General features: G+C 49.5%; 1 protein-coding gene across 4 annotated transcripts in view; it reads left to right on the top strand.

Moving 5' to 3' along the window:
• Positions 1-14485, top strand: part of SAMD4A (sterile alpha motif domain containing 4A) — a 105815-nt gene that overhangs the window by 57270 nt on the left and 34060 nt on the right. For all 4 annotated transcript variants that reach the window (XM_074821105.1, XM_074821104.1, XM_074821103.1 and 1 more), the window contains exon 3: positions 7091-7609. In XM_074821105.1, the coding sequence (XP_074677206.1) occupies positions 7091-7609 (519 nt within the window). The remainder of the gene's footprint in view (positions 1-7090; positions 7610-14485) is intronic.

Genomic DNA, 14485 nt, shown 5'->3' with positions numbered 1-14485 from the left:
GGTGAGATGAGGAGCAGGATTCAGGTTCATCGGCATTTCAGTGTCAGCTCTCATCTCCATCTTGTGCAATTGGCAGGTCTGAAATAGCCTTTATCGTTGAGATTTTTTCCTTTTAATTTGCAACAGCAAAGAGGCACATGCTGAAATTCTTAATTGGCTTCTCATGGAGGGAGAAGGCTGCCAGGTTTAACAGCGAGGGTATTGATGTGCTCTGGATGGGGTACAGAGAGGGTTTCCAACAGGGTTCTCACTTTGTTTTCTTCAGTGTTGGTCTTTTGAGTGAGGCTGATTTAGGAAGAAAATTATGTAAATTCACCCAAACAAAGTATTGTGAATGGTTCGGTCTGTAGGTGCTAATTACTGCAAATAATAATCTAAATCCCTTCATCTGTAGTTTACCTTGAGTTGAGCTGCTGCAGTGGGAGCCAGGGCAGAGGTTCATGTCCACAGCAGCATTGGAGAGATTTGTGTGATGGGTGGTGGGGAGTTGGACCGTCTCACAGACCAGTAAATCCAGTTGCAGGAAGGCTGGGGCTAGCAGCAACCTGCCCTTGGTCGATACGCTCGGTGCAAATTCAGACCTGGGGTTGAAATCTCTTCATTTTTTGCTCTTCTGCTTTAACTTCACCACAAACCACCCTGTGTGAGATGGGGTATGGTCTCTCCACCCCACTCATGCTTTTCACCAAGCCAAATAAGACCTGTTTCACGTGGGTGCCAGAAGTCATAGAGCCAGCAGAAGTGTTGCCATGGGCTCAAGATTGATGAGCATAGAGCCATGACATGTACCAGAAACAAGAGCGGAAGGTGATGTGAGTGCTCATTCCTGAGCACCTTCATTTGAGAAAACGCAGGACATCAAGGAGCTCTTTAATTCAGACTGGAATTTATCTGGAAGCTGAAGCCAGACAAATTCAGGCTTAAACCAGATAAATTCAACTGGAAATGAAGGCAAACTGCAGTGCTTGGGAGACATTGGAAAAAATAGCCAGTAGACGTAGGATTGGAGTTTGTCTCTTGGTGGCTGTTCACTGGGAGATGACGTTTTGGCCAAACAGAGGTTGTGGGGCTGCGTTCGTATGCAGGGTCAGGTTTCTTGACCCCTTTTGCCCTGGCGAAGACACCCATGCGGCTGTAATAGGTGTTAGATACCGGGGCAGACTCTGGCGATGACCTCGGTCACCGCAGATTTTGGTGATTTTGATGGAAGCGCAGCATCTTGCATGGTATATGGAGGAGCTGGCAGGTAGTGATGTGCTGCTGGGTCTTTATGCAGGAGGAGGAGCCCAGGCACTGATTTTTCTGCCTCTGCTGAAAAAGTGGGTGTCTCCAGGCAGCTCTGCCCATCACCCAGAGCTGGTGCTGCATCGGTAATGCAGGAAACGGTGAACAATGGGAACCTCTTCTGGGAGCTGCTGAAAAAGGCCTCCTGCAAAACCTTCCTCCAAACCCAGAAATAGCCATTGCTCGTGCTGGGGCCACCGATTTCAGGCTCACTTGAAGCAGTTGCAAGCTGCCTAAGAACAGATTGTATTTCTGTTTTGCTGTTGGCCATCCAAGACATGGAAACCTCGGTGTTGTCCATCCCTAGGAGGGCTTGGTTGCCATCCAAGAGCACCCAGTTCCTCCCTCCAATCCCTAATGCTGCAGCATGTCACTTTACAAGATCAGGGATCCCAGCCTTAATTTTTGGGACAAACTCCTGTTTTTTTCTGCCCAAGTGCATCTGAGAGTGCTGATCCATTCAGCCCTGCTGTGAAGATACTCTGTTTGGTGGGTGCTCAGATGTGCACATCTAACTCTTAATCATTTGTTGCTTGGACAAATGATCTGAATGGGCTTTTGAGAACTTTTAATGGAAAATATTGTTAAACTGAAAACAAAGGCATAATAAAACAGTAATTTAAGAGCAATTTACTGACAACTGGAGCCCTTAAATGCGCTAACTTACATTGTGGAACAATGATACCAAGCCTGCTATTTGAACATACTCTTTGTCACTTGGAAAATCCTTGGGCAGTTTTTAAAACACTTCCAGTCTTTAATTGTTGTCCTTGTTACTCATAATAAGCTGTTGCCTAGCTCATAAATTACACATCATTCATCTTGCCTGCTTCATCAAAACCCCAGTCAACATATTTGTCTGCTTCACTTGTGAAATGCGATAAGTCGTATATGACAACAGGAGGATAACCCAATTTCTGCTTTCAGAATGAAAAGGTTTATCTTGGTTGGGGTTGGTTGTTTTTTGGGGTCTTTTTAAGCACTTCAGAGGTATCCCGCATTGCCATTGTTCCTTGGAGACATCTCACGTGGTGAGACACATGCGTTCGTGTGCCTGTGCTGACAGCTCCTCTCAGCCATCCCTCCGGGCAGGGTCAGTGTTTTCAAGGTGGGAGTCAGAGATCTGTTTGCAAAAATCAAAAATAGAAGAAAAAAACGGGCAGTCAGGTTTCTAAATGCAGGCACCAGCGTGTCCTGAGTTGTTTTTTGCGGGCATCCGCAGGGACTGTGTGTATCCCTGCCTTTGTCCATCCAGACTGGCTTTACCTTTGGAAAACTGCGACAGTTCCCAAGTACATCATGAAAAGCTTCAGGAGCTCCACGTGCCTTGCTGGTGGTTGAAAGAACCATCTATCAGGAGGCGGGTTCAAAGTAAAGGCAAGAAGGTCCTTCACGCAGTGCGGCGTTAGAGGTGGATCCGTCAGCACCGGACATGAAGGCAATTCACAGTTTGCAGGGATCGAGAAGTGATTAAGCAGATTTGTGACAGAAAGATCCGATGAGCGCTTATTAAATAGACAAACATCACCTCTTTCTCAAGCCATAAAGCCCCAGTTTTGGGGATAGTATTTAACCTATTCATAGCACAACACAGGTTTCAGCCTTGGAAGCAGGACCCGGCTATATTTGGTGCTATATTTATACGTAGGCACCCTGTGCATGCATCAGCTGTGCTGTGTGACAGCAAAATCACATCAGATAGGTAATCCTAAATTAGAAAGTAGTTTCATATCCCGCCTTCATTCAGCCTTTCACCCAAGAAAGAGTCCTGTAATAAAAATCAGGATTTTCTCCTTCCCAGCAACTCCCATCCCTTCCCATTACAGGGGTCACAGGGCTGGGATGGGAGCTGGCTCCTTAGGGTGCTCGTGATCAGTTGTTATTTTAGCTCATCTCCAAAAGGAGATGTCTCTGCAATGACAGCAACGGGCAGGACAGGGATTTGGGGGAGTTTCAAAGCAGCAAAGTGGAGTTTCTAACTTCGGGGCTTTATGCTCAGATTTGCCTGCGGCAAATATCAATAGTCTTGCCAGCCCTTACAGCAGCAAAAGCCTTGTGACAGAAAGCATCAGGCATCCTTGAAGCAGCACACAGGGGAACTAATGAGGCTTTAATGTGATTAGTGCCTTCGACCCACTACACAACCACGGGTAGCCTGCTGGGACACCAGGATGCGGGAGCCCAAAACCGGGACCCATCCTAACCGTGGCTGACCTGGGGGGGGCTTGTTGTGGCAATAAAGGGTGAGACATCCCAGATGTCTGGGAGTGTATGGCAGCAGGTAGGGAGCTGAAGGGGGGCTCCTGCATTCGGGGAGAGGGTGGAGAGGGGCTTCAGGGGGTTGCCAGCCCCTCTCCCCCTGCCCAGAGGCAGCTCCAGCTTTCCTCCTCCCATGCTGCCCTCTCCAGATCCCTCTATTCTCTGGCAGATAGGATTAAGCCTGACCTTCCGCCCCGTCTCGGAGAGAGCCAAGCCTTTTTCAGATCTAATTATTTTCCATTTTTGTTTAATTTTGCACATCCTGGTGCTGGCTGAGAAGGAGAGCGGCTCCTGACAGGGCAGGGAAGGGCACCCGGCCCCTCGCCAGCCGTAGGCTTTCGGACTAACGCTCCATCTTTTGGGGTTGTTGTTTCAAACACCCAAATCTCTTGAAGGCCCAAGGCAAGTTTCCCAAAAAGTGGCTCTGGCACCATGCTGTGTTTCTCCAGTGGTGACCTTCATGCCTAGCCCCGCACTGTGCAAAGAAGAGGAGCCCAGCCACGACCACCTGCCTCCCCTATCCTCCTCCTCCTCTTCCCCTGCACCCAGTTTGCACCGGGCTCTTTTTTTTTTCTGCGTGTATTTTGCTACCTAGTTCCTATGTACAAGTGACGCCGACTTCTTTCAGCAGTGCATTGCATGCCTTCTTTTAATGATCTTTTGATTTCTCAGTTTATCTGAGCTGCTGCAAAATCACGCAGCCTCTCCCCACAGACAGTGCCGGGCTGGGCTTTGTTGGTACCAGCCTGAAAGTGCTGCTGAATTGCCCCAACAGCAATGATAAAATGTGGGGGTGATAAGGGGATGGGTGACATCCCTCTGCAAGAGGAAGGGAGAAAATAAGATGGGTTTTCAACCCGCCAGGCAGCTGGCTGAGAGGCAGGGAGAGAGAGGGGACAGAGAAATCAGATTAAGCACGACAGGAGGTTTTGCCTGTACCAGTTACATCTGCATATGGAAAATACGAGATGCTGTGGTGGACCTTGAGTCCCACTACGCTTATGTATTTTTGACAACTTCACTTAGGTTGAGTGTTGCTTTTTCAAATCCCATTTTTTAGCACCAGAACAACCTCACAGCATCCTTGTGGGCACAGGAGCACGCCCAGAGTACCAAAACTTGCTTCTGCTGCAAACGAAGCAGTTCCTTCTCCACCAAAACTCTGCCACACCATGACCCTTGCACCTCTCAGCACACAAGTATGAGATGGCTCAGGCACGCCATCGGCCGGGTGGGGAAGCGGCTCTGGAAGAGGGGTGGGTCTGTGGAGAAGTAAATACCACTGCAGAAAGTTCCAGTGAGAGCCGTCGGCGTTTCCAGCAAGCCATCTAGTGGCTTCCTATTAAAATGGTTGCTTGCCTTGAAACTGGGAAGGCAAAGCTGAAGGGATGAGTGCTGGTCACCACAGCAGTTGTGTTGGGGAACCGACCTGCAGGGTTTGGTCCTAATTGGGAAAAGACCCTACTGTAATAGCCATCTTCTGGGTCAGGGGGTGGTGGGGTGGTGGAAGGGTTGGCTTAGCTGCTGGATGGCCCAAGAGCAAACCTGATGGGTGATCCTACAGATGGACATCCAGATCTTCATTTCACTGGTGTGGGTTTGGTTACTCTAGCTCAGAAACACATGAAGGTTATAGGAATAATCAATAATTTAGAGCAGCTTCCTCTACAGTATGGATAGGAGACAGCAGACAGGGAGGAAGAACATAAAGTTTTGGGGTTTTTTTCATAACTTGAGAGCTCAGGGCATTTCACGTAGTGAAGTTTTGGGAAGTGGGTTTAAAGCAAACAGAAGGAAGTCCTTTTGCACCAGATGGTTCAGTTGTGGCACCCTTAGGCACATCCTGCTACAAGGCAGAAAGTTTGAAGGCTTCGTAGACAGGTTTCATAAATGCTGGAGGAGAGACTGACCCAGGGCTGGGAAGCATCAGTCGGGTGGTCTAGGTATATCCTGAGCTATCCTTGTCTGGTGTTTGTATAAACTCTTCAGAAAAGCCTCCAGTGATGGAGATTTCACATCTGTAGGCAACCTCTCTCTGCGCATCACTAGCCCTACCTGTGGGAGGTAGTTTCTTCATGTCCAACCTCGTTCACCTTTGCTGCAATTCAAACCTATTACTACAATCCCCAGGACACATGGAGAGCAGCTTGTCAACGCCAGTCTGCACCTCTCAGACAGATGACAGGCTGGCTGATGCAGTTTTTATGTGCAACATGGCATTTTGACTGATGTTCAGCCTGTGATGCTTCCTGACCCCAGGCTCTTCCCCGCCTGGTACTGCACATTGATTTGTTCCCACCTGCATGCAGATGTTTGCACCTACTTAATGCAGCTATTTTTTTCTGACTTTTCTCCAGGTCTCAACACTGTTTGACTTCTAATCCAGTTTTCTGGAGTGTTTTCATTTCTCCTAGCGTGATACCTGCACATCGAATACATTTATCACAGCACTCGTAACACCGATGACATACTGGGTAGTGTCATGGCCGGGCCGAGTCTCCTTGCTCAGCACATTCTCCCAGTCTGACGGTGAATCACCAGTAACGACTCTCTCCATACGGTTTTCTGATGAGTTGTGTGCCCACATTAGAGTAGTTTCGCCTGAGCGTGTTTCTCTGGTGTGCTGCTGAGGAAGCCATGTGTGGCAACACCTAATGAATATCAAGATATACGGTGCTGACTGCTTCTCCAGCTATTCACAGGCCAGTTACTCTGTTGCAGAAGAAAATTAAATTGTTCTTGACAAATCAGTGTCAGCAGTCACTTATCATCTTGTTATCTTCTAAGTGCTTACAAATAGGTTGTTTCATTATTTGTTCCATCAGTTTTCCAGGAGTTGGAGTTAAGTGACGAGTTTGTAATTCCCTGACTTTTCCTTTTGCATATTTTTAAAGCTAAATCCTATGTTTGCTTTTTTTACTGCTCTTCTAGAACCTCTCCTATCTGCCACGAGCTAACAGAGGAACCATAGCTCTGCTTCAGCTGAGCCCTTCTCTCAGTACCTTTGGGGCAGCTTATCGCTCCAGGCCAGCGGAGGGGCCAACACCCCAGCTTGGTTATTGCCCTCCTGCTGGGATGCTTCTCCCCTTCACCCTCTGTGGCTCTTGCCTGTGTTAGCTCATTTGAGTCTTGACCTTTTGATTTTCCAACCAGTGCTTTTAAAAGGTTTATCCACGAAGTGCTTTTGTCTAGTGTTTTGCGTAATCTGCCGCAATATGGAAAATTTGGGCCAGATTGTGACTTCGATTAACATTAGGACAACAGCAGTGGAGCTATGTGGCTGTAGAGGTGGGTGTAATTTGGCTTTTTTAGTGATTTTCAGGAGCATCTGTTAACTCTGGGTGTTCAGTTCAGCACATCTTGCTGTGACCTTGATTTTCAGAGAGCGGTGACCCCCCTGCCTGGGAGATGCTCACACAGTGGCATCGCACACACAGGCATCCCTTTGGCGTGTCGTATTTACTCTGCCAGGGTCTATTTATTTCTTTATTAGCCATGTTTGCCGATTTCTCAATTCCCTTCTTTTTTTTTCCTATTCCTTCAACAGGAATCATTAACCAATGGCAACAGGAATCCAAGGATAAAGTGATTTCCCTATTGTTAACCCACCTGCCTTTACTGAAGCCCGGAAACATTGAGGCAAAAGTCGAATACATGAAACTCTTGCCTAAAATCCTGGCCCACTCGATCGAACACAACCAACACATCGAGGAGAGCAGGCAGCTGCTGTCCTACGCCTTGATACACCCCGCCACCTCCTTAGAGGACAGGAGCGCCCTGGCCATGTGGCTCAACCACCTGGAGGACCGCACGTCGGGTGGCTTTGGCAGCCAGAACAGAGGTCGGTCGGATTCGGTGGACTACGGGCAGACACACTACTATCACCAAAGACAAAACTCCGATGACAAACTCAACGGATGGCAAAATTCTCGAGACTCGGGCATAAGTGTCAGCGCTTCCAGCTGGCAGGACAAAAACCTGGCGTGCGAGAACGGCCATCTGCCCCTCTACTCCTCCTCCTCCGTCCCCACAACCATCAACACCATCGGCACTAGCACAAGCACCAGTAAGTACCCACGGGAAGCTCTGGGGACGGCCACCCACGGCCGCTCTTCACAGCATGGTCCCCCCATTCTGCTAGAAAATACTGCTTTTCCATGGTTAGTAGAGGGGCTAGGTTCATCTGGGCCATAGAAAACGCCTCTTTTTTTTTTTTCTTTCCCCTACCTGCATTTTTATTTCCTGCCTGTCTTTTTTTTTTTTTTTTTCCTTCTAGTCCTGTGGGATTTTAAAGACCTGGTAGCTGGAGAGGAGGGAAAAACAGCCAAGCTGTAAGAGCAAAAAATGCACATTATCAAAGGGAGCCCCTTTTATTTCATGTAGCTCTATGTAGATTTGCTGTTCATGTTTCAAGAGTTCCTAAAGCAAGCGGGGAGCTGATGCTTCATGTCCAAAAGTGAGCTGAGGGACTTAAGGCAAGTCCAGAAGTGAGTTAGGGGACTTAAGCCAAGTCCAGAAGTGACCTGGGGACTTACTGGGAGGAAATGGGATTGGAGCCCCAAAGCACAAGCATCATTTTTGGAAGCAGGGCTGGGATCTGCAGTCTTCAGGGCATGTCTGAAAACATCCCCTTGTATCTGCAGCACATAGAGGAGTGAAGCTGGTGGTGATCAGGGGGTTTAGATGCCCAGTCCTCAATGTTTTCCAGGAGGATTGGGTATCTCTTCCCCTATGGAGACCCTGCCAGGCTTTGGTGGGAGCAGTGGATGATGCAGAGTCCAGCCCAAGGCTCGGGGCACTCGGGGATGCTGCAGAGCACCGTGGCTGGAGATTTATCACTGGTTTTGTGTGAAGATGCAGTGTGTCTATAACTGTTTTTAAAAGCAGCCAGTGATGCTTGCAAGCCATCCTTGGGAGAGGAGGAGCAAAGCATCTTCTCAGTGGGGTTCAAGAGCTCCTCTGCCCACCCGCTCCCTCTGTCACCTTGGGTGACAGCCACCATCTCGCCTGCAAGGCTGGACGTCCTCCTTCACTTTGGGGCATTCAGGAGGTCTCTCTCCAAGAGACTTGGCATTTTCCTAGATATAAGGGATGCAGAGAGCACTTGGGGAGGAGAGGCTTCTTGCGGCGAGGGCGCTGGCTTCTCTATCAGCATGTGGAAAGCCACAATTAAATAGCTGAAAGCTTTAAAATGGTCGCTTAAGGCTTCTGGGTTTTTCCCTCTCCTGTAATAAGCACGTTTTTTAGGTGGTGTTTCAAACCGACAGTGATATGAAACGTGGCTCTGGGTTTATTGCTGTAACACCCTGGTCCCTGCTTCTCCGGTGTCCATCCTTTCAGGCAGCGCTGCCTGCTCTGCCACATGGGGTTTTAGCAGAAGGGTCTCAGCTTCTCCACCAGCTCTGAACATCATGCCCATCCTGTCCCCCGTCTTTGAAGCCCCAGCTCCTACTGCCGTGGGAGTGTGTGAGGTTCAGCTTCTCTGAGAGCTGGATCCCTACGCTGCAGAGGAGAGCTGTTTCAGGGTGACCAAGCCCCTTGGGAAAGGCTTAACAAGGAGGTAGGGTGAGAAGAACCATGAATGTATTTGCAATTGGTCTGTTAAACCTCTCCAGAGATTATTTTTTGCGAGGTTCTTCCATGTGGTTTTTGCATGCCTGGCGGTTTGAAGGCTTCACCCACCAGGGAGGCAGTGGGAAGAGGTGGCTTCAGAAGGGATCTGGTTCCTCGTGTCAAGAGCTGGAAGCAGGGAGGTCTGATGGGTTCAGCAGGTTCATCACTGACAGTGGTGGAGCTCTGCAAGATGTGTTAGGTCTTGAAGGACGCTTTTCCAAAACCCCTTTGTGTTTCTTTGAGCCTTTTTACACGCAGGCTTCTCTTGTAGCAGAAGCAGTGACCCACCTCTTGCCCAGCAGGGTCCCCAGGTAGTAGCAGAAGGTGCCAAAACCCAGGCAACAGCCAAATTATTCAGCAGTGCCTGAGCTGAGGTTTTTCCTAAATTCTTCAGAATTAGGTGTGCATAGCACTGGAATGGGAGCATTTGTGGGTCTGTCAGCAGGGGCTGTACAGCCCTGCACTTTACGTTGGTCTTTTGCTGGAAGATCACGTCCCTGCTCCATCTCTGCCACTTGCTTTTCCACAGCGTCCCGTGCCATAAGTCCGATCCTTCCCGACATCCCACAGGAGCTGCTTTTTGTGGCACTGGGGCAGCTCGCTCGCACTGTCTTGCTCTGAGCTGTAAGGTTTATAGTGTCCATCTACAGGGAACCTTTTCCCCAAGCATCACACTGGGGTCAACACATTGAGTAGCTCTGCTGAGTCATCTAAACACATCTTCAGCCCCATCTACTCCTAAATGTTAAGCTGTTGTAACTCCTGCTCATGTATTTGGGTGGCAGCACGTTCAGGCAACCTGTGGACTGAGCTGGAGATGACCTGACCACGCTTCATGTGTTAGTTCATAAGCTTCCTTAACGCAATATTTGCTCGGACACAAGCACAGTAAGTCCACAGACAGATGCTAAAAAATAAACACGGCTGTCAGCCTTTGTCCCAGCCCCTTGAATCAATCAATACATCTATTAATCTTTTATTCCAAAGCAAAGCCCTCAAACTGTTACTGTTTGTTTAGGTTTTAGTGTTATTATTTTTAAATTCTCCCTCTGACTTAGAGGTGTTTATCTGGGCAGGGGCTTAATCCAGCAACACCCTGCAGGGCATGGCTTTCCCCGACCCATCCCCATAAAGGCACTGCCTGTTCCTGATGCCAAAATGGGGCAAAGTCTTTCCCGGAGGAGTAATGTGGTGATCTTGCCTGAGGTACTTTCGTCTTGTTTTGTAGCATAATTAGGTGTAATGCTATTACGGCGTCAGGTTTAAATATGGGTAGGTGAAGTTCACATAACAATTTGCTTTGTGCTGTCCTTGTCTTTGACTCGACCTAGACCCAGGCTTTGAGACTTGATTCAGGCTTGGTTCATCTCCAGCTCTCTCTTAACGGTGCTGGCTGGTGTTAGCCAAAGTTTGAGGAGATGTTGTTGGAGTTCTCCAGCCTTTGCAGGGCAAGTCTGGAGTGCTCTGAAGGCGTCGTTCTGGATTTACGCCAGTGATGGTGATCCAGAAGCGGGACCAGCATTGTAAGTGATGGGTTTGGGTCTGGAGCCGTCTGAGGGTACAGACTCATCTGAAGCGATGGAAGTTCACGTGCTCCTTCCCATCCACTGCATCACCGTAACTGTTTTCTCAGCCCGTCCTGCAGAGCTTGAGCTGCAACTTTAAGCCAAGCTTTAGTGTGCCAGGAGTAAAGGTAGCCTTGGCGTGGGCTGGGGAGAGGAGGTGGGCAGGAGGCCAGAGCTGCTCCAGGCGTGGTGGGACAGGGTGAAGCCCAGGGCCCCGGCTCTGCGGCCGAGCCAGGCAGCAGTTGCAAAACTCCTGGGTTGCACAACGTCTTTGCACTGGAAACGCGGCCTGGAAGCTCTGAAAGGACAGAAAACAGCAGCTGGCTTTCAAAGCTGCAGACCAAAAGCTTCTTGCATGAGGGCTCCAGCTCCTTCCTTTCCCCGATGTAATTGGTTTCGCTTGAGCATGATCTGATGGTGCAGGTTTTGGTTGTCAAATGGAAGTACAGCGTGGCTTAACCCTGTGTTTTCCGCCTGCTCAGAAGGGAATATGTGCAGAGGAGATGAGGGTTTGCTCTTAAACAGGCTTGTCCAGCGCTGAGAAGGTGGGGTGCAGGTACAAGGGTCTGATTTGGATGTAAGGTCTGCGAGCAAGCAAAGAGAAAGAAAAGCACAAGGTTTGGCAGGAGTGCTAGCAACTCCAGTTGGCAATAGTGAGCCTGTTGAACCACAGCTATAGAGTTAAAGATTTGGTTCCTGGCATCTGCTGGATGAGTGTCTTGGTCCTCTGCTCCCAGTATATAACCTGGGGATAACAGTATTACTTCTTATATCAATGTATGGTGGGATTTTCCCGTGCTCTCACCTCTGGTGTAGTGCCAGGGCACTTAAACTCCCCATGGAGAGCAGGTTCCTGGGGGCAAGTCTCTGCACAGGGGCAGAAGGTCTTGGTTTTACTGCAGGAGCAACAGTAACTTGTCCCAGACATTTGAATTAAGAGCCAGGCTCTTTCTGGCAGAGCAGCAAGGACCTACTTATGCCAGTATGTGTCCAGAAGAAGAGGCAGCTCAGTGCCAAGCACAGGCAACACTTCAGCCAGGGTGAGTGTCTCCAGTTGTCACCTTGCCTGGGGGACAGGAGCACTGCCCAGCCTCTCTGTGGGCTGTAGTGCTGCCATAAAGCAATGGCACATCGGGTTCCCCAGAGAAGGTAGGCAACACTTGGTCTTACTGGAGCCTTGTGTGTCTAGGAGTCTGTCTCCTGTCTGTCCTTGCAAAAAGAGAATGAGGTCCCTGGACTGGCCGGTGGTGCCCCGCAGCCCTGTCCTTGGGTGAGCACCCGCCGTGTCCCTGGTGTGTGCGCCCTGGGTCGCTTGGAGAGGCAGCAGGGCCTGGAGGTGCGGTGTGGGTGGCACCAGGGAATGAGGTGGTGGCGTGTATGGACACTGAGACCTTGCTGTGGAATATCCTGCAGAGCAGAAATCCCAGGCATTGGGACTGTGTCCGTATGGGAGAGATGTTACAGACTTTGGCATTTCGGTGTCGCTGTGCTACCTGGATTCCCCTGTGAGTGAACAGAGAGGTCCTTGGACCAGCAAAGCTGTTTGCCAGTCTGCAGCCACCCTTCCGTTTCTTCTCCACCCGGAAAGATGCCAAGTGCTCAGGCCTGCTACACCCTTCCCATGGGAGTCTCTGCCAGAAAACTATGTTGTCTACGAGGAGGGAGAGGAGAGCAAGCAGTGCCACGCAGGAGAAATACTCACCTATATAACCTCCTTGTCCTGAAAAAGAAAAATCTCTTATGTTGCCCTAGAGCTGAAGAGAAGGAATAAATCAGCGTGCTTCTTTCCACGCACGCCAGTCCACATTCATGGCTCTCCCCCTGCACCTGCCAGCTCTCAAGAAATGCTTACCTCTCAGTCATGCTCAGGTGGCACCAGCAAGATGTGCTGGTGACCAAACTCCCAGTGTCACAGGAAAAGTAGAGATGTTGGTGGCAGCAGGAGAGCCTGCAGAAGGAAGGACTGTCCCGTGGGGTCATGTGAAAACCCACCAGGGGCTGTGGCTCTGGGACAAGCCCAGTGCCGGCTTGTGAAGACCCTACTGTCCTGGGAAGGGCTTTCTGTCGTGTTGCTCTTTCTCAGAAGAGACTCAATCCCAGCTACCGTCCTACAGGCAGATCTGCAGCTACTAAGCCGTATGTCAGCATGTGTGTGCGTGACACGGCTTGCTGGATTTTGCCAACATTTGCCCCAGTTATGGGCTGCCTAGTGAGAGAGCAGATGAACAAGATGATGAAGCTCTTCCCCAGGTCAGCAGGGAATTGAGGTGGAAGAAACGACAGCAAGAAAGCACTTGTCATGAATGGAGTGTGGGTTTCCTGACTCTCCCTCCCCTGCACTGTTGTGCAACAGCTCACTGACTACCACTGGAGATGACCCTGTCGTACCCAGTATCCAAACTGAGCTTGATAATGAAATAACTGCATGTTTTAACCTGCAGGAGCACCCTGATTTGTGCTGGGTTGATGGGCAGCAAGTCGAACATTCTTGTCTCTGTACGTTTGCAACACCTGAAGGGGATTGTGTGTCCTCAGCATATGTTTGACTTATGCGGGGTAATGGTTCTTCCCATGCAAAGTTAGCAAAACATGCCCTTTTGTTTGCTCAAAGATAAAGAGTGCAAAAGTCTTAATAAGGTTAAAGCAGTGAAGCAAACAAATATACTGTTCTAGCCAGGGCAGGGATTAGCTTTGTACTCAGGAATTGCCTTCAGAAATTGCTCCTCTGTTGGCTGTGCAGTGTATTGAGACTTGGCACCCTGGCCCTCATCCTGCCAGGGGACACCTTTGATGTTGTTTGCTTTTCTCTTACTGATGGACTGAGAAAAGCTTGTTGGCCTTTATTACACTTCAGCCTTTCAGCGGTGGTAGACGGGGGCATCTGTTGTCCTGCTCATGCCCTATAGTGTTGCATGTAACTGTCAGAGAGCATTTCTAGGAGTCACCCCCTTTGCCAGTGTCCCATTGCTACAATATCTTGCTAATGCTGTAGCTTAAAAACAGTCATTGTACAGAAAGAGAATGTGTGAGCAGAGTTGTGTCCTCATATCCATGCAGAAAATGCACAAATACAATAGCAGACAGGACTGAGAGTGAGGACAACATAGAATTATAGAAACATTTAGATTGGAAAAGATCTTTAAGATCATCAAGTCCAACCATAATCTTTTATTCAGCTCTGAACAGCAGATTCAGATTTCCTGGACCATCTATAAATCAAAGTATCACAGAATCCCAGAATCACCTCGGTTGGAAAAGACCTTGAAGATCCTCCAGTCCAACCATTAACCTCACACTGACCGTTCCCAACTCCACCAGATCCCTCAGCACTGGGTCAACCCGACTCTTCAACCCCTCCAGGGATGGGGACTCCCCCCCTGCCCTGGGCAGCCCATTCCAACGCCCAACAACCCCTTCTGCAAAGAAATCCTTCCTAAGAGCCAGTCTGACCCTGCCCTGGCGCAGCTTGAGGCCATTCCCTCTTGTGCTGTCGCTTGTTCCTTGGCTCAAGAGACTCATCCCCCCTCTCTGCACCCTCCTTTCAGGGAGTTGTAGAGGGCCATGAGGTCTCCCCTCAGCCTCCTCTTCTGCAGACTAAACCCCCCCAGTTCCCTCAGCCGCTCCCCATCAGACCTGTGCTCCAGACCCTGCACCAGCTCCGTTGCCCTTCTCTGGACATTCAATGTCCTTTTTGGAGTGAGGGGCCCAAAACTGAACCCAGGAATCGAGGTGCAAGTACTTGGTCCCTGGTCTATAAGGTCTAC

Source organism: Strix aluco, chromosome 4 (genome assembly GCF_031877795.1).
Source record: "Strix aluco isolate bStrAlu1 chromosome 4, bStrAlu1.hap1, whole genome shotgun sequence".
Lineage (NCBI taxonomy): Eukaryota > Metazoa > Chordata > Aves > Strigiformes > Strigidae > Strix > Strix aluco.
Note: the sequence above shows the minus strand (reverse complement) of the source record. Positions and strands in the feature narration are given on the sequence as shown.